General features: G+C 35.7%; 1 protein-coding gene across 2 annotated transcripts in view; it reads left to right on the forward strand.

Moving 5' to 3' along the window:
* Tmtc2 (Transmembrane O-mannosyltransferase targeting cadherins 2) overlaps positions 1 to 22609 on the forward strand; it is a 549780-nt gene that overhangs the window by 485829 nt on the left and 41342 nt on the right. For both annotated transcript variants that reach the window (XM_074133413.1, XM_074133412.1), the window contains 2 exons: positions 10389 to 10633; positions 16832 to 16972. In XM_074133413.1, coding sequence (XP_073989514.1) covers positions 10389 to 10633; positions 16832 to 16972 — 386 coding nt within the window. The remainder of the gene's footprint in view (positions 1 to 10388; positions 10634 to 16831; positions 16973 to 22609) is intronic.

Raw genomic sequence — 22609 nt, forward strand, 5'->3', positions numbered from 1 at the left:
AAGCGTTCTAGGCCCTTTTCTTTTTCTAATATACACTGCTGACTTACCTCTATCTCAAAATACAATAGTTTCAACATTCGCTGACGATACTGCCATACTTTCTTCCCACTCCGATCCGATACAAGCCAGTCAGAACAGTCAAATCCATTTAAATCTTCTTGAAACCTGGTTCCGAAAATGGAAAATAAAAATTAATGAACAAAAATCAGTGCACATTACTTTTACATTACGAAAATCTGCAAGTCCACCAGTTCTACTGAACGGTGTAACGATTCCTCCAGCTGACGTAGTACGATACTTAGGACTGTACATTGACAAGAGACTCACCTGGAACCCACATACTCGACTGAAACGACAAGACGTGAACAGACGCTACAAGCTACTTACTAGACTACTTGACCGCAGATCCAAACTCGACTTGAACCACAAACTGACAATTTACAAAACACTGTTAAGACCCATATGGACATACGGAGCTGAAGTGTGGGGCTCAACCAAACCTTCTAACTCCAAACGCCTGCAGACACTACAGTCAAAAATCCTACGGAAAATCCTGAATGCTCCTTACTACATTTCTAACCTTACAATACACACCGACCTTCACATCCCTTTCGTCACTGACCTAATAAAGTCTCGCTACCGTAAATTTCACAGCCTCCTAGCTCTCCATCCTAATCCTCTTGTCCAACAACTCTCCTCTCTAAACCTTCCAGACAATCCTCCTCGTCGACTGAAGCGAAAATGGCCTAGAGATCTGTTGTGATTAAATCATTGTGAAGGAGTTTCGCCAGTGGGTGATTGCTCCAACCATGACATTACAAGAGAACTGAACCAATAAGATCAGATTTACTTGGTGCAACAATTGTTGCAGGTGTAAATATAAAAATAAAGTGAAAAAAAAAAAAAAAAAAAAAAAACTACAGCTTCTCTGAGCTTTTTAAGTAAATTCTATATGCAGGTAGCAAGGCACCTTACATCAAAATGGCACTTAAAATGCTGTTTCTTGACGGTGATCGGTTTCTGGACGATCTAAATTTTTAGCTATGGACAGATTGTAAATTATTATTTAAAAAAGTAATAATATTAAAGAAATCCTTTTTATTTATAGAAAAATTTCTATCCAATAGAATTGATGTTGAAATATGTATGAGGGTCTGTCTGCCTGTTAAGAGAAGAGCTGAGGAGATTGGCAAGGAAGGATGATAATGGCCAACTTGGCACTGAAGAGCGGATAGGGAAACGGGTGCAATGAATAATCCATTATTTCTAAATGCTAGCCTAGAACATTTACGCCCAATTGTGTGGCCATTAGCCCGTTGGAAGAGAGGCGTCAGCTGTACCACTATTACCCAGGGGACATAACTATAATGTTTAACTATTGTCAGCCACTAGCAGATTGTTGGAAGTGACTAGATTGCATGAGATAAAATCCTGATGTGGAGAAGGTGGAGGTGGGTAGGAAGGAAGTCTTCAGTTAGGAAGGAGATTATCCTGGAGTAAATTATACGAGGATATTAGTTCAGATTGGCCTTCCGTACTCTTTGGCATCCATTTATTTCAGCAGTTTATGGAAAATATAAAACTCTTTTTTAAACTGAAGTGCAATTTTGTTCCGGAAAGGAAATATCTTAAAACTTTTAACATTTACAGTTAAAAGAATAGATCAAACTTCTCACCAGATTGTAGATTGCTCATTTCTGGAAAGATATATTTAAGGGAATCCCTTCAGAATCCCCTAATGCAAATGTATACGAGAAAATTTATTCATTAATGTAAGCAAAGAATTGAGAAAATCGTAGTATTTTCTAAACAAAACAAAAACAGTAAAATGGAAATTCCATTCATGAAAGTTTTCTTTACGGGTGTGGGATTTCCGTCGAACTCAGAATTTTCTTTGTGAATTAATGGCGACCTAGAATGACGTGAGGTATTGTCGGAGATTCGCCATTCTTCTGTGTACTGTAAAAATATTTATAATGAACAGGATATGAACTAGCAGCGGTAAGAGTCCTTTTTCGATGCTTTAATAACATTTATTGCCACCGAAAATTGCGATATAAGAAGCTTCTAGAACAATAAAATCCATAATCTTGAACAAATAGTCGCTGTAGGTACTTTGTTCCTTTCATAGCTTTTTACTAATGAGTAAATGGATATAACCCGACCCGATATAGATGAGATGGCAATGGAATGAATCTGGAAGCTGGAGAAACCCCTAGGCTATCTCAAGTCACCGTTTAAGGTTAACAGTGTTAAACTAATTATAATTGTTAATAAGTACAAGCCCTAAAATGTGATATAGTTCCTAGGCTCTAAAGCAGAGCTTCTCCAAACTTGTCTGCCGCCCCACTTTGAGAAACAAATTATTTTCTAGCGCTCCCTAAAATTTTGTAACTTTACCACAATGTCATCTTAAAAAGTTACAATCGCAATCATTACTTTAGTTTAATTATAGCGTGGTATATGAGTTTTTTCCTGTTTCAGAGTCCAAACTTAACATTTTAAATGAGACTGTTCTAATGAGAGCTTTTAAATCGCAACTTTATAAATAATATTTAGAAAAACTTTTATTCAAATTAAAGCAAACATTTTTTTTTTTACGTTTATTGCGCTACAATCAGCGCGTTAGCGCTATAAGTAACAATGATACAATAGAGTAAGTAAATGGTAAGGAAACGAGTGGAGAAGTTACCCAGTGGTAACACTCCAAATCATTAGATGGTTAGTCACTCTCTTCACTTGAAAGGAGATCACGAGGCCACTGTCTTTTAAGACCTCTTGTCTGGGTTGTCTGGAAGAGTTCTAGAAGACAGATTTTTAGAAAACGATTTCTCTTTCTAGTTGAGCAGCGTTGCCACAGCTCTAAATCCACGTTCACCACAAATACGACGATGCTATCAAAAAATGGTTGAACCATCGACCACAATCCAGGATAAAATTGCGGGATTGGCTTTTGAAGCCCAAGATTAACGAAACACCGAAATAATCGATGTAGTGTATAGTGAGGCAGGTTTTGATTTTAGTTTAAAATATTAGAAAAAGATAAATCAGCCATCGCTCCGCCCTAAACCGCTTCTACACGCCCCCCAATTTTCTCTGAGCCCTTTACCGCCCTCCTGTGGGGCACCAGCCTTCACAAAGGGGGCGTTATCGCCCATTTTGAGAATGACTGGAATAAAGCTTGAGAATAAAACTTATAAATAAATTTAATATGATCTGAAATTGGCAATAATCTTCCTTCTTTTCAGATTTAGGAATTAGTGACCAAAAAACTGATGAACAATATGCTGCAATGTAATGTTTAATGAGAAAAATTGTAGCCAATCATAAAAAAGAAGAAGAAAAATTCGATACCTGAAAAGGAAAGCCGGCTGAATTAGGGAATAATAGAGTTTGAACAGGTATTGCGTGCTTAGCGGCCATAAACACACCTGTCGTTCCCTTTTATTTCTTCGGCCATCTTAACTAGGTGTGCCTCGTGCATACACGTATTAAAGGGAATCAAGTTAAATCAAGGAAAAAGCAAAAAGAAAAAGAAAATTAGAACGAATCATTATCAGAGAGTGTTTCTGTTTTATAAATTCCATCAATTTTGTACGTAAGTTTTATGTTACTTATTTCATTGCTGATTTTAGTTATTATTTTCTCTAACTACACTAGTCAAGAGAACGAATAAACATCGTGCAGATTTTTAAAATTGAGTTTTAATAGCAAATTTTCGTTTTAAAGGCCATTGTGACCGGAAAAAGTTATTTTTCCGTTGTGAAAAGTGATCTCCCAGGTTCGAATTGGCACCGCTTTTACGCAAAATTAGCAAAAACCGGAAGTGTCATTAATTTTGAAAGCATTTCATAGATTTCATGTCAACGATTTTCATTTAACTTATTTTCATTGAAGAGACGCACTTTGCATGCAATTTTATTTATACCTTCCCTTCTAGCGGAAGTAGAGGGAGTTAAACTTCTCAGGTTCCTAAGGATATAGCGAGGAATCGGTCAAATAAAAACAACAACTCGTCTTTTTGCCAACGTTTCGACAAATATATGTATTGTCTTCTTACGAGCTGTACTCTAGTTCTGGCTCAGGGTACGTTCACAACGGAGCTGTGAGCATAGATGATAGGAGTGATGCATCAGCGCTTAAAGAAAAACATAATACATTCGAAAGTGAGCGTTCACAACGAAGCTTCGACTAGTGACTCATACGCGCTGCTATAAACGAGCATAGATGATAGAATTGAATTTTTCATTTTTCTGCTAGCTGAACTCCAGTATCGGAGCTTCAAAATGGACGTCGAAAAATTATTTAGTGCTGTCTTTACTCATTATTTTTTATTATTTACTTTTAAACAAGATTTTGTTTTTTAAATCGTGCTTACATTTATTTTCATGTGTTATTTGTTTTTTTTCAATCAAATCATTACTTACCTAAGCGTCAATTTTGACCTTATTTTTTCTAAAATATAGTCGAATGTGGGTGGACCCATCCTCACATATTCGATCCGGATAATTTCTAAGTTCCTTAGATAAATGGTGAAATTCACCCAAAGTACTTCGTTTTTTATTTATGGTATGTACATGATATTTTCTAAAGCGTTTTTTCTTTAAAATATACCATTTTGTTGCTCCTTCACTAGTCGACATGTTGCATGTTTCACAACTCCGATGTGCACACTAATCAGCGATTATATTTTACTCTATCAGTTATCATCTCTGCTATCATCTACACTCACAGTTTCGTTGTGAACGTACCCTTAGTTTCTGTAACTCAAACAACCCGCATATCCAGGCCCTGAATGAAGACAATATATTTGTCGAAACGTTGGCAAAAAGACGAGTTGTTTTTTATTTGGACCGATTCCTCGCCAATCTTGATTCCTTAGTTCAATAATTTACGGTCACGAAGCCTATGTAATTCACTTCTCAGTTCCGTTAAGGTTGTAATAAGCAGCGCTTATTACTGTGCAAATTTAAGGTGCGTCAATATCTGAGGACATTTGCGCCTTGAGCTCCTTTCAATGCAAGGCCAGTCTCCGGACGACCGTATTCTATCGTTACAGCTAACACTGGCTATCACTGAGCTGTAAGAAGCTCTTAGGAAGAGGAAATCTAAAGGGCGTCAGCTGGATTCGAACCCAGGATCTTCTCATGGAAATCTAGTACGCTAACTCCGCTCCATTTGTTGCTCTATTAATGGTAATTTCAAATTTCCAATTTTAAATAAATCGAAGAGCGGAAGTGTTACATTACAGAATGAATTTTGGAAGTTATCAACTGTTTTTTTAACTTCAGAATGTCAAAAACCCAGGAATTGAGAATCGACATTTTTCCATTAAGCCACTCAATCGATATGTAATTAATGGCAACAATGAACTTAAGCAGCAAAGAGATCTTATTAAAGCGATGAATGAAGGTGGCAAATCGATTCAGTTAAACATTTAAATTAAACGTTACAATCACCGTTTCCTCCAGTGTCACCAATTGTAAAATTACCATCAGATTAGTGCTGTTGTGTGCTGACTGGATTTTAGCGTAACGGAGTCTATGTCAACGAGAAAAAACCTGTTGCCATTCTCTCTTCCGGTTTTCTTCTACGCAGACAATCCGTTTTACTGGATATCCAAAGTAGAAGAAGTATTCATTTTTAGATTTGTGGGTATCATCGGGCAATTTGTGATCGATTAGTAAATTGGGTTTGGTGATTATTTAGTGCGCATGTGCGATTTAATACTGTTTTGAGTTTGATTTTTAATTTTAGTTCCAGTAGATGCACATGCTCCAAAAATTTGTAACCTTCCAGCAATTTTGGTGGAAAAAAAATACAAATGGAGCGGCCAACTGCGCATTCCCTAACTACGTCAACATCTGTCATTTGCGCCCGTAGCTTATTTAGTGCATAGCCGACCTCCAGCCGGTGCTCTTGTTACGGACAACGAGTGAGCTGTAATAAGCTTCTTAAGAAGAGGAAATCTAAGGACCATCAACGAGATTCGAACCCAAAATCTTAGAATACAGTACACTAAACATTGAGATAATCTTCTTCCCAAACTGTTAGTTCATGGTTTAGATTTCTGATTGCTTTGTTTGTTCACAAATCAATTTTAAAGTTTATTTTTGGTAACTAGGAATAGGTTTGAAACTATGAAGGAATATCTAACTCTAACTGCACATGCACCTTACAATCACAGCCCCGTCTGAATTTTATGTATAAACACGTTTTTTTTTGTTCTTGTTTGGATTGCTTTAATCTTCTATTAGAAGCAATCATGTTACTTCAGCGTTTATTACGATTGATGACTGATGATTTGTAGTAAATGAATCCAGACAGCGATCCCAGACAGCATGCCCTGGCGATCCCCAGACAGCGTCCTTATTTCTGGATTTCTTCGTTGTCCAGAAGTCCAATAAGTGATTTGCGCTACCTTTCTAGTGTTAAGTCATCCTAGTAAATGTATTGAAAGTGTGTTCTTCACTTCTAACAGAACAATGTGGGTGTACTGTTGCAATGAATGTGTACGGTGGTATTGTGCTCAGGAATCGCCCGGGGTGATCCCAACATCCCCAGTAGCCTGCGTTCATCAGCTACTTCTTTCGGGGTGTAATTTTAAGTAAACACGCTGGGGATTCAAGTTCCCCAAAGAGGATGATTGTACTAACCTTTCTGATTGGTTTTTGGCAGTTTAAAAGTCTTCCAGAATTTCTTCCCTCCTTAACCATTGTTTAAATTGAAATTGAAATTAAATTGAAAACTGAAATGTAAGAGTTCCTCCTCTAACAAATAGAAAAACAAAAAATGCTGTACCTTTTTATATTTAAAACAATAGATAGAACTTTCTATTCTAAAAGCAATTACAAGTTTGGCTTAATGTTGAAAAAGATCACAACTAATAGTCAATGTATTGAAAAGGCCCACTAAGAATTTGGAAATTTAAACACATTCATATAGAACAAGTTTTGCACAAGTAATCTTATCCAGATATTAATAACGGTCCCAACTACCTAGTTGAGCGTTTTTGTTTTTTGCATGTTGTGTACATATGAAGGCTATGTGTACTAGGTTTGGAGGTTTAGGTTTATAGAACCTTTTGATGTCTATTAAGAAAGACACTTCGTTTCTTTGTGAAACTTTGTTTCATGTTCTGCTCAAAGGAAACTTTGATAGTGCTTAAATTCTAAAATCTACATAGATTTCCTTGTAAGCTAAAAACTGTCCCCCACCATGAGCGTGAATACTGATAAAGTGATTTTATCCTAGATTGTAGTTATGTGAAATGTTGTAACATATTTATTTTATTTATTTATTTATTTTTTGCCTGTGTACATAAATACAATATAAAAGGCACGTCAAACATAAGAAGAACAATAACAACTATATGCCACTAATCTAGAATAACGGACTTCACACTGTGTATTAAAACTAACTTTATATTATACGAGGTGTGTTCAATAAATAAGGTTAATTTTCAAATTTCGCGGGCTACGTACATTCGAATTACGAATGTTTTTTTTTTTATGTTGGTACACTTGTCTCGAACATATTTTCAAAGTTGTAGCTATATAGCATGTTTAGTTTGTTTGTGAGAGGCATAAATAAGGCAAGTGTTTTGCGAATTCGGCGATTTTCTTCTGTCGACAAAAATGGATCAACGAATTTGCAACAAATTTTGTGTAAAAAATGGAATTAAGTGCTCAAAAACACTTGAAATGTTGACAGTGGCGTACGGTGAGAGTACTCTGGGTCAAAAAAAGGTTTACAAGTGTTACAAGCTTTTCACAGAAGGTCGAGAAGATGCGAATGACGACGCTCGCCCTGGACGCCCCAGTACATCAACAACCGATGAAAATGTTAAGAAAGTAAAGAAAATTGTTATGAAGACTCGTCGAATCACAATTAGAGAAGTTGCTGAGGATGTCGGCATATCGGTTGGCACATGTCATGCAATTTTTTCTGAAATTTTGGGCATGAAGCGTGTGGCAGCAAAGTTCGTTCCAAAATTGCTGAATTTTGATAAAAAAAAAAAAACCGTCGCACGAGCATCGCTCAGGAATTGTTGAATGACATTATCATGCCTCAGCCACCGTATTCACCAGATTTGGCGCCCTGTGACTTTTTCCTGTTCCCAAGATTGAAGAGACCCATGAAAGGACGGCGTTTTGCGACGATTGAGGAGATAAAAACCGAATCGCTGAGAGAGCTCAAGGACATACCAAAAAGTGCATATCAGAACTGTTTCGAGGATTGGAAAAAACGCTGGCACAAATCTATTATATCTGAGAGGGACTACTTTGAAGGAGACCAAATAAAAATCGATGAATAAATAAATATTTTTTGAGAAAAATGAAAATTCACCTTATTTTTTGAACACACCTCGTATATTAAAACTTTCAGTCTTGTTTGAAATGTTCATCACTCCATTCTTTTATATCATAAAAGCAGTTCCTCATCAAAAAACGGGTGATGGTTCGTTTGAAATGATTCTCACTTAACCGTCTAACACTTAAGGGAATTTTATTAAATACTCTCGCCGACATGACACTGCAAAGTTGATTGGACATCACTACTAGTCGTTTGTAAGGTATGCATATATCATCTTTATTACGTAGATCGTGATTATGCTTATCACCTCTAGTGTGATTGTTTAACTTTTTTGCACCATACACTTGGTTATTATATCTTTGGAAAGATTTTTAGAAGATCCATGAACGCTGGGGATCTTCTATCTGTCGTAACAGGATGAATTCACTGACCCTCGTCTTGGCTTGTATTAACATAAACTAATAAGATATTTAGCAGCGAATAACTGCTATTTCCAAAAATCATATGAAACAAATCGCAAATGAGTCGCATGCGTTCTCTTTACTCTAATGTAGATATATTTTTAATTTAGAATAATTATTCAATGGGTATCAAATTAAAATAAAATAATAAAATAAAACGGCTGTGATAACTCACATGACTTTTTTTAACTGCATTTATAAGTGATTAATCTTTTACTTTCTCCTTGTAGTATTCGAGCCCATTTTCAGATCGAAAAAGGATTTGAGATCTAGGGTTATCACAAAAGTTCAGAAATTGATATTCACAAAATAGAACAATTTCGTGATCAACATCAACTGGTTATAAGTTTTGAATGTCTCTTCGAAACCTTATTGCCACAATTATCAGGAAAAGCTATCATTTTCTTTTGCTTCTACTTATTTGAGGGGAAACTGAGTTTTCCGGGAGTTTCTACTAGCCGGATTCTTAAAGTAGGATGAAGTTATGCTTTCCTCTAAAGTATACACCCATTAAGTATAAGTATAGTTAACAACTGTTTATAGTAATTTATAGTTTAAATATATATGTTTACAGTAATTTTATTCACAATGAATCTAGAATAGTGAAGTGTTGATTATTTACCCCTTAAATGGTGAGACTTAATTGGATTTGTGCAAATGAGGTGTAACAGGATTCAATCAAACTTGACCTTTAGGTTTGTCTAGCCTTTAAAGGAACTCCTAACCCCTACAGATATTGTCTGTTAAAGGGCCCATATTACCTAGGTAATTAAACTTATATCTGTTGTAAGCTTTTTTATCAAACTAAGAGATATATTTTAATTGCGCTTAAGAATTTGGAGTAAGTAAAGTAAAGTAATCGTCTATTTTTTCAGGCGGAGCTTAACGTCCAACTACCATTTACTAGGTGTCGTGGACGGAGGCGACTAGCAAACATACTTTACTATAAATTTCTTTTATTAACCATTAAATAAAATCCAAGGCCTAAGACCGGGAATCGAACCCAGTACCACAATACATATTAGCTATGCAGGTCTCGCCTCTAACCGCTCGGCTACCGTGGCGCGTAGAGTATTTATGAACTTAAGGAGAAGTATTTGCACGCTTAGAGAATTTTTAAATTTGGGTAGCATTGAGGTTTTAAGGGATACGGGTTTCTTAAGCTGGGTTCTAAGGGGTTCTTGATAGTATTTCCTGAAAAGATGGGATGTTAAGATATTAATATAGATATAAGGAAGAGATAAGCTAAGTGGATTTTCATGCGGATTCGAATCCAGCTACCATCTCTCAGCTTTCCTCTTTCTGGGAGCTTCTTTTCAATCCTCTATTCAGTCTGTAACAAACGAATACCGTCCGGAGACTAGAGTTGCACTGTAAAAAGCTCTAATGATCTCAGATGTTGACGCGTCTCGATCTGTTTAATGTCCTTAATCGATTCTTTGCATTTTTGTCCAAGTTATAAAGGAAAACGAATCATGATCATGCCTCTAACATATCGAAAAGTTGTCAACCTTTAAATTTGTTCATTTGTTTATCAATTCTTTCAATACTTTTTATGATCCAATTTTTAAAATTTTATTATCATTTTTTCTTGTTTCTTTTCTGTTACAGTGGCACACCTCAATCTGGGTACATTGTTAGCCTCCAGAGGTAAAGCTGAAGAAGCGGAAGCTGTGCTAGTGAGATGTTCCCAGCTTGATGGTAATGGGGTAAAAGATCCCAGAACGCATCATTCAACGAGAGTATCAGCGTTAATACATCTTGGCCGGATGTACGCTGATAAGGGGGAATATGATAAAGCGGTGGGCGTATATACCCAAGCGGTTCATATCAGGCCGGCCCATTATCAGCCTCAGGTAGGATTCATATTTTACTTTAAAATGTTTATCTTCAAAATAGTGATTTATTTTTATTAATTTAATTTTATCTCAGTGTTGGCGAGCGGAAGTGTTGTGATCGTGTTTGATATCCTAAATGAGTTAGTACCGGAAATTTGTTCTCTCTTTCTCACTCTAACTCTCCTCTCTCTTTCCGGCTCATAGCAAAGTACTTCTTGGGATGTAACAAACAGCTTTTTATGTAATAAGAACATCAAGATCTCTGAAGAAATGGTTAATCCACTTCTTGGACTAAGAATGCTCCTTACCTTTTCGCCTCCTTTTTGTCCCCCGGAATCGCGTATTTGGTTTCATATCAATGCATCACTCTCCAATGATGACTAAAATATAGTAATGCTATCTTTTCCAAAAAGTTCCAATAATTAAAACCATTCACTTTGTCCAGCTACCAATTAGATGTCGTAGACGGGTGCGTAATAAACTATTTTTTCTAACAAATAAAAAAGTAGCCAAACGCGGGATTCGAACTAGGGACCTTTCACTCACAAAGCCACGCTCTTGACCACTAGACCAACACTCGCCCATTGTTTGGTGTTCTTTAGTTATCATCAGAAATTCATCTAGTTCATCAAATTTATTACTACATTTAAATATTATTTAATCCAGTTTCCAAAAGCTGTACTAATTTTACGATTAAAGTAACTACCAACTGTTTCAGGTGTACTTCGATAATTACATCTTTAATATTAATAATTAGTATTTATTGTTATAATGCCATAAACAATATAATAAAGGAATAAAGTAACTATAAAATAATCGATAATTATAGATAATAAACTAGTTCTTTCCTTCTTACTCTGTATTTAATAATTAAGTAATAAAATTCCAACTAATCGAATTCCCCCTTTCTATACATCACATTAAACTTTTATTATTTCTAATTCCTGAAACAAATATTCAATTACAAAGATTGATCGATAGTTTAAATGTTAGTGTTCATTTGTTATGTTTAACATCGAAAGATAATGTTATTAAATTAAAATTGATATAGAATCAACATTGTTTATTTGATTTGTTTTGTTTCTTTTGTTATCTACAAGTTTTCTGTACTTCGTTTTGTTTTGTCTTACTTCCTTTTAATTATCTACTATCAAAGAAAGTATTGTTATCGTTAGAAATTGGCCGGAAGCATTGCTTTCTAGGATTCTCGCGTCAAACAAAAAAAAAGAATTATACGTTATTTGTTTGTTTGTGGCGTTTTTTTAAAGTCAGATTACCACCACAGGCACAGACAGAACACACATCTCAATTAGTAAAATCCAGTTCTGATTCAGGTGACTTAAAAAACGAATATTTCCTACGAAAACTCCGCACGACTACAATTTCACTTACCTATAGGTTGACTGAAAGAAAAATAAATTTATGTAGACAAAAAAACAAAGAAATGTATAAATTAAAAATAAATTTAAGTTAAAACAAAGAAATGAAGTAGAGAAAATTTAGTTTGAACAAAAATAATTAATATAACCTTATCGGATGTATATGCGAATAAAATATGCACCATTTCTATTAATAGAGGAAAAGTGTTAACAGCTTTTCACTGAAAGAAAATGACCCCTAGGGGAATCATAAAATAGAGGAGCGCCTTCCGCTCTCCACTCACTTCGGAAATAGTTAACAAATAAAGGAAACGGCTACGTATAGAGAGGTTGGTGAAATGCATCTGCACACTCTCATTGCGAAATTATTTATACCGGAATGAGAGCTAACCGGTTACGGCCTGGGAGCAAGAAGTGGCTATCGTGTACTTATAGCTCCTATCTTCCGTGCGTATAGCTCCTAGCAATCTCATTATTTTTAGTTTTTTACTGTTCATGCCCTTGGGAAACTCATTTTCCTCACTTTCTAGCAGCACTATCGTTTAGCCTAGGCAACATTTTATTAAATTCAACGCTAATGATTTAATATTTTTTTGTTTTTCAACCCTTGCAGGGTTTCTCCCTTTGCAGGGATTCTCCCCTTGCAGTATATTTCTGCAACAAGTGACGCTTATACTACATTATACATACAACTACATGAGTAGCATGACCCAACGGTAAAACTTCCAAGAGCCATTTCACTTTACTCCATTAAGAAGATCACATGGACTCCCGACACTTCAACCGCGTCTTGGAGGATTTCCTGACATTGCTAGTAAGTTAGGAAATTGAGGGGGTAAGGAAATTGAGGCGTGGAACTTAGTGCAGCTTCAGAAACATAGGGGAACAAGGAGATCTCGGTGTAAGGTAGAGTTTAACACAAAGTAAGTAGTAAGTAAGTAGTTTTTGATGGGAAAGATAGAATTCTGTAGATATTGGAAGCTTTGGCTGAGCCTCAAAGTGCCGATCCGCAAGTCCAGGCAGATTTGAGTATCATAGTGCAGATAAGTCGTTTATTCTGTAGTGAGAGTTTAGATTGTTTGTTAAGAAGTCTGTAGAGAAGTTTGAATCGTCTGTTTAGTTTTTTCCGTTTAAGTCAAGCGGATTCCAGGTCAGGCATGTCCATGAAAAGTACTAGGACCTTAACACAATACTTATTACTTAATTGCTGTTAATAAGAATAAGTAATGTAACTAGAATACCAAATTTTAAGGAAACTGTCTGACCGAAAATGCCATTTCAATTATTAGATTCTTTTAGTCTTTTAGTGACTCGTAGGAACATTTGATATCAGCGCGTCTGACATGTCCATTAAGTGCCACCATGGGAAAAGACAATTTTAGATTAAGACAGGCTAACCTGAGATGCCACTTTACCTGAATCGATTTCCCAGTTTTAATACATTTTCATGGAAATGGGTCCATTTCCCAATAAATTTGGCACCAATATTGGTTGCACATAGTTCCGCAACTTTTATCGTGAAAATGCCGATTAAAGGGGCTTTTGGGGGGGCTAGGGGATGGTTGAGCTTTTTAAAAGTGTATTGTACGTGACTTATCATCTAAGTTCAAAAAACAGTGAAAAAAATCGGAATTCTGGCCTCGGTTCATCGAAAAAAGTGCTTCTTATTCTTAGTTAACCATTTAATAGAGCAGAGCTGGATGTTACAGACCGTGTCGTCCTTAGTTCACAATATATGTTCAAAAAACAGTGGTAAAAGTCGGAATTCCGGCTTAGGTTCATCGGAAAAAGTGCTTCTTATTCTTAGTTAACCATTCACTAGAGCTGGGCTAGATGTTACAGACCGTGTCGTCCTTAGTTCACAATATATGTTCAAAAAACAGTGGAAAAAGTCGAAATTCTGGCCTAGGTTCATCGAAAAAAATGCTTCTTATTCTTAGTTAACCATTTACTAGAGCAGGGCTGGATGCTACACACCGTGTCGTCCTTAGTTCACAATATGTGTTCAAAAAACAGTGGAAAAAGTCGGAATTCTGGCCTAGGTTCATCGAAAAAAGTGCTTCTTATTCTAAGTTAACCATTTACTAGAGCAGGCTGGATGTTACAGACCGTGTCGTCCTTAGTTCTCAATATATGTTCAAAAAACAGTGGAAAAAGTCTGAATTCTGGCCTAGGTTCATCGAAAAAAGTGCTTCTTATTCTAAGTTAACCATTTACTAGAGCAGGGCTAGATGTTACAGACTGTGTCGTCCTTAGTTCACAATATGTGTTCAAAAAACAGTGGAAAAAGTCGGAATTCTGGCCTAGGTTCATCGGAAAAAGTGCTTCTTATTCTTAGTTAACCATTTACTAGAGCAGGGCTGGATGTTACAGACCGTGTCGTCTTTAGTTCACAATATGTGTTCAAAAAACAGTGGAAAAAGTCTGAATTCTGGCCTAGGTTCATCGAAAAAAGTGCTTCTTATTCTAAGTTAACCATTTACTAGAGCAGGGCTAGATGTTACAGACTGTGTCGTCCTTAGTTCACAATATGTGTTCAAAAAACAGTGGAAAAAGTCGGAATTCTGGCCTAGGTTCATCGGAAAAAGTGCTTCTTATTCTTAGTTAACCATTTACTAGAGCAGGGCTGGATGTTACAGACCGTGTCGTCTTTAGTTCACAATATGAGTTCAAAAAACAGTGAAAAAAGTCGGAATTCTGGCGTAGGTTCATCGAAAAAAGTGCTTCTTATTCTTAGTTAACCATTTACTAGAGCAGGGCTGGATGTTACAGACTGTGTCGTCCTTAGTTCACAATATGTGTTCAAAAAACAGTGGAAAAAGTCGGAATTCTGGCCTAGGTTCATCGCAAAAAGTGCTTCTTATTCTTAGTTAACCATTTACTAGAGCAGGGCTGGATGTTACAGACCGTGTCGTCCTTAGTTCACAATATGTGTTCAAAAAACAGTGGAAAAAGTCGGAATTCTGGCCTAGGTTCATCGGAAAAAGTGCTTCTTATTCTTAGTTAACCATTTACTAGAGCAGGGCTGGATGTTACAGACCGTGTCGTCTTTAGTTCACAATATGAGTTCAAAAAACAGTGAAAAAAGTCGGAATTCTGGCGTAGGTTCATCGAAAAAAGTGCTTCTTATTCTTAGTTAACCATTTACTAGAGCAGGGCTGGACGTTACAGACCGTGGCGCCTAAAGTATTAATAATGATTAAACATTTTAAGCAAATTGGCAGATCGGAAGTATTCAGTTTCGCTGAATTCAGTTTTATAGTTTTTGGGGTGAACATGAATAATATCGTATCGTGTCAACAACTACTTGTAGGTTACAAGTTACATGCCAACTGCAGTGTTGTGAAAGTGTTGTTACTCTTGGTTAATTTAATTAGTGACTATTTTTCGCTCAGCAGATTTATTTCCGTTGGAAAAACTATTTCAATATTGTGCTTATACTTGAGGAAAGACGGCTAGCATTAAAACAGAATAAAACAGAATATTCAGCAACTTTGAAATAGGAAAAAAAGGTCAGCTGGTAACGTCAGGTTTTAAGCTGAACAAGGCTATTTGGTTTACAAAAATTTCTCGCCAAAAATCTTGCCTACTGTGTGTAGTATATGAGAAAGACAGATAGTTAGTGGCGCTTGGAGGCGGAGTATGAGACGATCTCTCAAATTAAAAACAAACTGTTTTACTTTGGGAAGTTAGAAGTTTCACTTCAAAGCAAGCTAACAAGTTCCCCGTGCTAGGAGGCTTTGCGAACTGAAGAGGAAAGTTAGCGGTGTTTAGGCACTAGTACAGCCGACAAAGAAGAAAGGTATTCACCATGGTGAGATAGAGAGCAGCAAGCGCGTGGGCGTTGTAAGCACAGGGAGCTTTTAGTAGTATAATAACTTATAAACTCATAATGGCGCTGGCGCTTTCTCTGGCAGACACCCCGTGGGTTTTGTGTTCCACTAAGGATCAGTTTTACCATTACGCTCTACCAAAGAACCTCCTCCTCGGCTATTTTGTTTGTGGGGGAGCGGGAGTCTAAATTGTTAAAACTGGAATTAGTTTTTAGTTATGAAAGTCAAATTAGTCTAGATATAATTATTATTCTTTAATTTCAAAACAAAAGCAAACAAAAAAATTTTTTTTCATCTTGGTATTTTATAGTCTGAAGTTTTTTTTGTAACATCTCTCGTGTAGATGTTTTTGCTTTTTATAAGAAATTTACCCAGCCTGGGAAATGGAAATTAACTACAGCAAGTCAGAAATGAAGAAGATGATCTATGCTTGAAAGAAAATGAAGGAAAGTAAAATCATTTAAATATCTGGGAGGTCACTGCTCAGAGCATTCGATAAGGAAGTGAAGGGGCAAGTTCAGCAGACCCGGAAAGCTGTGGAAATGCTGCTGCCTATAACCGCCTAAACATACTTTACTACAAATTTCTTTTATTAACCATTAAATAAAATACAAGGCCTAAGACCCAGAATCGAACCCACTAAACCAACAAAACATCTTAGCTTTGCGGGTCTAGTCTATAACCGCCTAAACATACTTTACTATAAATTTCTTTTATTAACCATTAAATAAAATACAAGGCCTAAGACCCGGAATCGAACCCATTAAACCAACAATACATCTTAGCTTTGCGGGTCTAGCATATAACCGCTCGGCTACCGTGGCGCCTTAAAAATTAATTTATATTTATCTGGATTGATGCTTCAACTATAAAATTTGTATAATTTAAATTGTTGTTGTACTATCTTTGAGTAGTTTTTGTTCTTGTTCTTTTAAAATATCTTTTCTTTTTTTTTGTATTTTCCAAGTAAAATATTAATTTCCATCTTACCATTTCCATTTCAGGTTCTGTACAACCTACTGGGTGAATCCCTGACAAGGCTGGAAAGACATGAAGAAGCGGAACGTTGGTTTAAGGCTGCGTTAAGTGCGAAGCCAGATCATGTACCCGCTCATCTTACTTATGGCAAATTACTTGCTAAAAATGTAAGTACTTTTTCTTTTTTTTGGTTTTGAGTTCTTATTAGAAAATATTCGTTTGAAGGCCACTTGAGTTGGAAAAATTGGGGTTTTAGAAAATGGTTCGCGTTTGTGAGTTTGTTTTTCTGCTTCTTCTTCTTCTTCTTTTTGGCTTCCTGGACTTCGAAAGCTCTCGAAAACGAAATGTCTTAGAAAGCAGAAACTTTAGATTTTGATTCCATCACACCAAGAGGCTGCACCTAGAAGAAAGTGTAAAATGAAAAACTATCTGCTTTTCTTTCAAAAAAAAATAAATAAACGAAATCTACTTAAATTACAGAAATATTGTAAATATAAATTAGATTTAGATATTTCTGTAGCAGGATGAAAAAGCTGAACGGCCTTTTTAAGTTAAATAAAACAGGATTTAAATTTTTTTCTCCCTAACTCGGCTGAAACCACATCCCTCTTCTCTTTTCTTTTTCACCGTTATCCCTCCTCAAGGAAGAAAATTTTATCCTATATACATATTTATATTGATGTTTCTTATCTTTAAAATCGCATTTTCTTTACATTCACTTTCTTTTTTGTTTACGTTGTCTCCTTTATATTTATTTACGTTTTTTCTTAACTCAAAAGAAATTATGATAATGAAGATAATTTTTTGAAAAATGTAGTTCCGTAAAAGAGATATTTTTCCTAACTTGTTGAGTTATTTTTCATTTTTGTTTTAAGTTTTGAGCTCTGGTTTATTGTTTTTTTTTTAAATCAACTTTCCTTTATTTTCCAAACATTTTGGAAAATACTGATTCGAGTTTTATTTATATGGTTTTAAATGAGGTTTAAGTTATTTACGCCTGTTTCATAATTTACTTCAAATTTATGTTGATAACACAATAACTGTTGACCGGGAAATCTTAATGCACACTATAGTAAATGTACTAAACAGTAATTAGTTGGATGTTGGACCTGTCCTTAAAAAATATGTAAAATTGCCAACAGAGTGTGCTGACTACAACGCCACACAACCTGAATGTTAGGTTACAGCCTGGGAAGGTTTAGCGTCACTTTGGAGTGTTTACGTTACATAGAGTGTTTTTATAGTGTTTAACGACGGTGAAATATAACTAGTAATTTAATGATTCTTTACAGAATAATAAAATCTGATACAAAAAACCGTTTACAAATATATTAAGTGAAGAGGGGATCAGTACTGATGAGGACATGTCAGTACTAAGGACGGGACAGTACTAACTTGAGGGCGAGTGATAAGAACACGTCAGTATTTATTAAGATGGGCACATATTTTAAGGTAACAAAAGAATAAATAGCAAAGGGTAGATATGCTATTCAGGAGCATGGAACCATGATTTAAAGCATCTCTAAAAAGCATAAAAGTCTTAATCTCATTGGTTGTGATTGAGAGCCTGTTTCTTTGGAACGAACTAAATTCAGAATGCATTAAATGCAACGGAAATGAGTTTTTAGGAGGAGATTTATTATAAAAGCAGACCTTGATAGAACTTCTCAATAAGAGATCGTTAGATGCTTAAAGTACACACTTGTCTTTTTGCATGAATTTGATGACAATCCAAAAAAAAAAATCGTTCAAATTTCGATACCCTATCTCTCTCTTCATATTGTTCAGATTTCAATGAATTCTTTACCGAATTGTAGGGAAAAGTTTGTTCTATATCTGGTATAAATCACAATGTTTTAGTGATAATAGTTGACGAGATATAGAAGGTTAAAGTTTTGAGGGTTAGAATTTCGTTCAAATTTCAAACCTTTTTATCTCTCTTCCTATTTATCAGAATTCAATTATTTCTTTACCCAATTCTAAAGAAATGTCCCCTCCATAACTGGTATAAATCGCAAAGTTTTACTGATCAAAGGTGATGAGATATAGAGGGTTAAATTTGTGTGGTTTTCGAATTCGTTCAAATTTCAAACCATTATATCTAATATCTCTCTTCATATCTGAAGCCATGATAGCGCGAAAAAGATGCCCAGAATGGAGAAATATTGATACTTGGTGCAAATAACTCTGATTAGGGGGAACCCCTTTGATGATAGAAGTAAAAAATATAGATATATATTCAAAAGAAATAAATAATATATTTTTAATTAATTACGAGAATGATCAAAGCAAACCTACCTACTTGAAAAGGGCGAAGTTGTACTTGAAGTTGCAAATGATGCTCCTCTTTTTAGCTTTACAAACTTAAATGTGTACTAAACATACATCCTCTTATCCCCTCCATATATATTTGGACGAATAGTATATAAGTTTATGTGAAGTATTACAAAGAAGCTCTTGGTTTGTAACATAGTCCTGGTTAGGGAGAAGTTTCGTCTTGGTACATCGTCCTAGGAAGATACGAAGTTTCCTTATTATATACGATGTGTGTGAGTTTGATGGTGCGTAAGTAGGTTTTCGTCTGTCAGTCTCACTGTAATTCCCAGTTCGCACCCTGCACTAGGTCCTCTACTTCCACCCATATTCCCTACTTTATAACCCTCCGTTCCCTCAGTCATCTTCATTCTTAAATCCACTCCTTGAAGGCTCTCACCGGTCTGTTTACTCTCCTACCGCTCTTCTTCCGACAGCTGCTTCTCCAAATAGTTTTCTTTTTTCTATCTCCTTTTATTTTTACCTTGAATTTTCCTTTTCAATATATTTAATGAAAGTCTCACTTGATAAAGGGAAGAATGCCCTTAAAGCTAATAATGGTGTCTGTAAAATTTTCTTTAAAATCATTTTGCTTTTTTTTTTTTTAAGTATCTCTTTCTTGGATTATTTTTGAGAAAATGTTTGCAATTCTATCGATGTATCATAAATGAATATCGATGTTATAAATAAATCGTAATAATAAATAGTTGTTCTGAAGAAGCTTCATCTGAGGATAGAGATTGTCCCAGGAACCCTTTTGGTAAACTCTGGGAATAAGTTTCAAATACTCGTGATAGGCATTTAGTAGAAGAAGAACACGATTTATTAGAAAATCACAATTCCGGATGGAAACCGGAAAGAAGCGCCTTGAAAAAGAAAAAATCTAAGAACTGACAGCTGGATTCGAACAAAAGGTGTGGGAATCCAATTTGCGCTGACCAATGAGTCTTATTATTATTATTTAATTATTTAAGGCGCGTCAACATTGGCGCCCGGAGCTTTTTTCAGTGCACTGTTCGGTCTCCGGACAGTGTTCTTTCGTTACAGACAACACTGTCCATCACGGACAGTAAGCTGTAAGAAGCTCCTAGGAAGAGAAACTCTAAGGGTCAGCAGCTGGATTCGAACCCGGGCACTCTTGTTATTATTATTATTATTATTTTTAATTGCCAATAATTTATAACCTTAAGTAGTTTTAGATATACATGTATTATAAATTACGGAACTTGCATCAATAAACTTCCTGGCATTTGTGGTTCGTGACTTCAAATATATCGTATATAGTTACAAACAGAAATTAGCCAAAAAACGTTACTCTTTTACTATTGATCAGGAAATCATTAAGCTTGCAGAGTTCCGGTGATAACTACAATTCTAAAAACTATGATTGCTTTACTTCCTCTTTTAGGCTATGAAAGATTGTAGTGAGGTAAATTTGAGTCACAGGAAATCTGGTATTGATCAGTATCAGCTGTTAGTTACATCTTAGGATTTAAGAATTTAGTTGGAGACATGTCTTGAAGAAAATAACCTGGAACTTGAAGTCAATGTTTTTTTTGCCTTTTTTTTGCCCATTGGCTTCCACCAAACAGCCAGCATCGTCTAGGTGCTTATCACTAGAATATCACTCACTCTCCATTCTTACTTGTAAATACATTCGCTTCACACATTCATCCCTCTACTGTATCCAACTATTTACATACAAACTTACAACTAATGGATGGATCAGTACTCTGTATTCCTGCCATCCTTATAGCTTAACCGAAATTAAAATCACCGTAATCCTTCTCTAATCATTTTCTTCCATTCATTCTAATCGGCTATAACTTTTAAATACACTCATATTTCTTAGCTAGCTCTCCTAATAGACTTAAGCACATAGATGTTGGTGGAGAATATTATGTCTTCGTAGCGAAATGGTGCATCTAAATACCTGTATATGTCGTCAAACATTCGTTTCCTTTCTACCACATAACGTGGACATATCATTATTATATTGTCTTGAAATCCTCCTCCTCATTGCAATCTACGCAGAGGAGAGAGGACCTTTTTGTTGATCCTGTGAAGATACGATCCTCACACCGCGTGGCTCAGCCTGCTTATTGTCGTAACAACCCATTTATTAGTGACAGTTCCCTTAAACCATGGTTGTCTAGGTCAAAGTCAAAGTTGGGTTGGTGCCAAAACTTTGTTTTTTATTTAATTTTCTTAAAGAAAATTTTTGTTGAAAGTAAAATAAATGGAATAAACAAAATTAGGAGATTAACTGATCTTGAAAAAGTTGATAATTTTAGCCATAAGTCCAATATGGGATAAATAATAATGGGGAGATTTTTCTTTTTTGAATCAAGAAATCGTCATAAAGGTAATTAGAAAGATAAGCGCGAAATCAAGTAAAGAAAGAGTGCAAAGAAAAATGGAATGAAAATATAAGAAAAACTGGATAGGCAAAAAATTAGTGATTCACACGCGAGAGATAATAAAGATGTTGGGTGGGTTGGGCTCCTCAGGTCACCGATGGCACGATAACGATTCTTTATCTCTTTGTGTCTATTGTGGGACTTCCTAGTCCATTGATCGTAGGCTAGAGTTTTCTCCTTTTATTCTTTAATAAATTGTGTGAGTGTGTGTGTGTGTTACTAATCTCTCTCTTCTTCGAATCATATTTATTGTGATCCGGTTATCCTCCTCACAAATTTCGACGGCTGCTGTTCAATTATTTGCAAACAGCTAAAAGAGTGCTACCAACTGACAGCACCCTAACTAGTGCGTAGAATGATTATGATAGCTGAAAGGTGAAGAGTAGAGGTAATAAGCTGCTTACTTCTGCTTCAGTTCTAAAGCAGGAAGTCACGTAGTCACAGTACAATGTTGTACCTTTTGGGAAGATTCAACCTATCCAAAATTTCGTGCCTAACTTAACAGCCCAATGATTTTCGTCCTCCAAAACGCTGAATGGTTGGAGTTTGTAAAGCCAATCAACTTTTAACCAGTTAAGCGTGGAATTTAATTTAAAAAAAAAAACGCACACAGTGTGCGGAATTAAAATCAAGACAATGACGTGTATACACGTGCTGAACGAAGGACAAAACAACCAAAAGTTTAAGTGCAAGCACTTTTTCTGCAATCCTCTGGGACTTGAGATTACCAGAGCATTCTGTGCTCATTCCAAAATCTTGCACCGCTTCCACGTATGCATTGCTCTAGCTAACTAGGGACGCACAAGAGCTTTTACAAGGAAGAAAAGAGCTTTTTGAATTCTGTGCAAAATGAAATCATGCTCGTACTGGAGGTCTGAATCTCTATCTAAGGTAAAAACAGCATTGCACTAGAGCTGAGAGCTTCTATTTGTTTGAGTAATTCCCCAATCTCTACTGCGGAGACCAAACATGTACCAACCACTTATCATTTGGCTGGCTCCCACCGCACTTCTATTGGTAAGATAAAGGAAACATCCCACCAAATAATATTCTTATTGTATTTTATTAAAA

Source organism: Rhodnius prolixus, unplaced genomic scaffold, assembly GCF_049639745.1.
Source record: "Rhodnius prolixus isolate KJV_2025 unplaced genomic scaffold, Rpr scaffold_10, whole genome shotgun sequence".
NCBI classification, from domain to species: Eukaryota; Metazoa; Arthropoda; class Insecta; order Hemiptera; family Reduviidae; genus Rhodnius; species Rhodnius prolixus.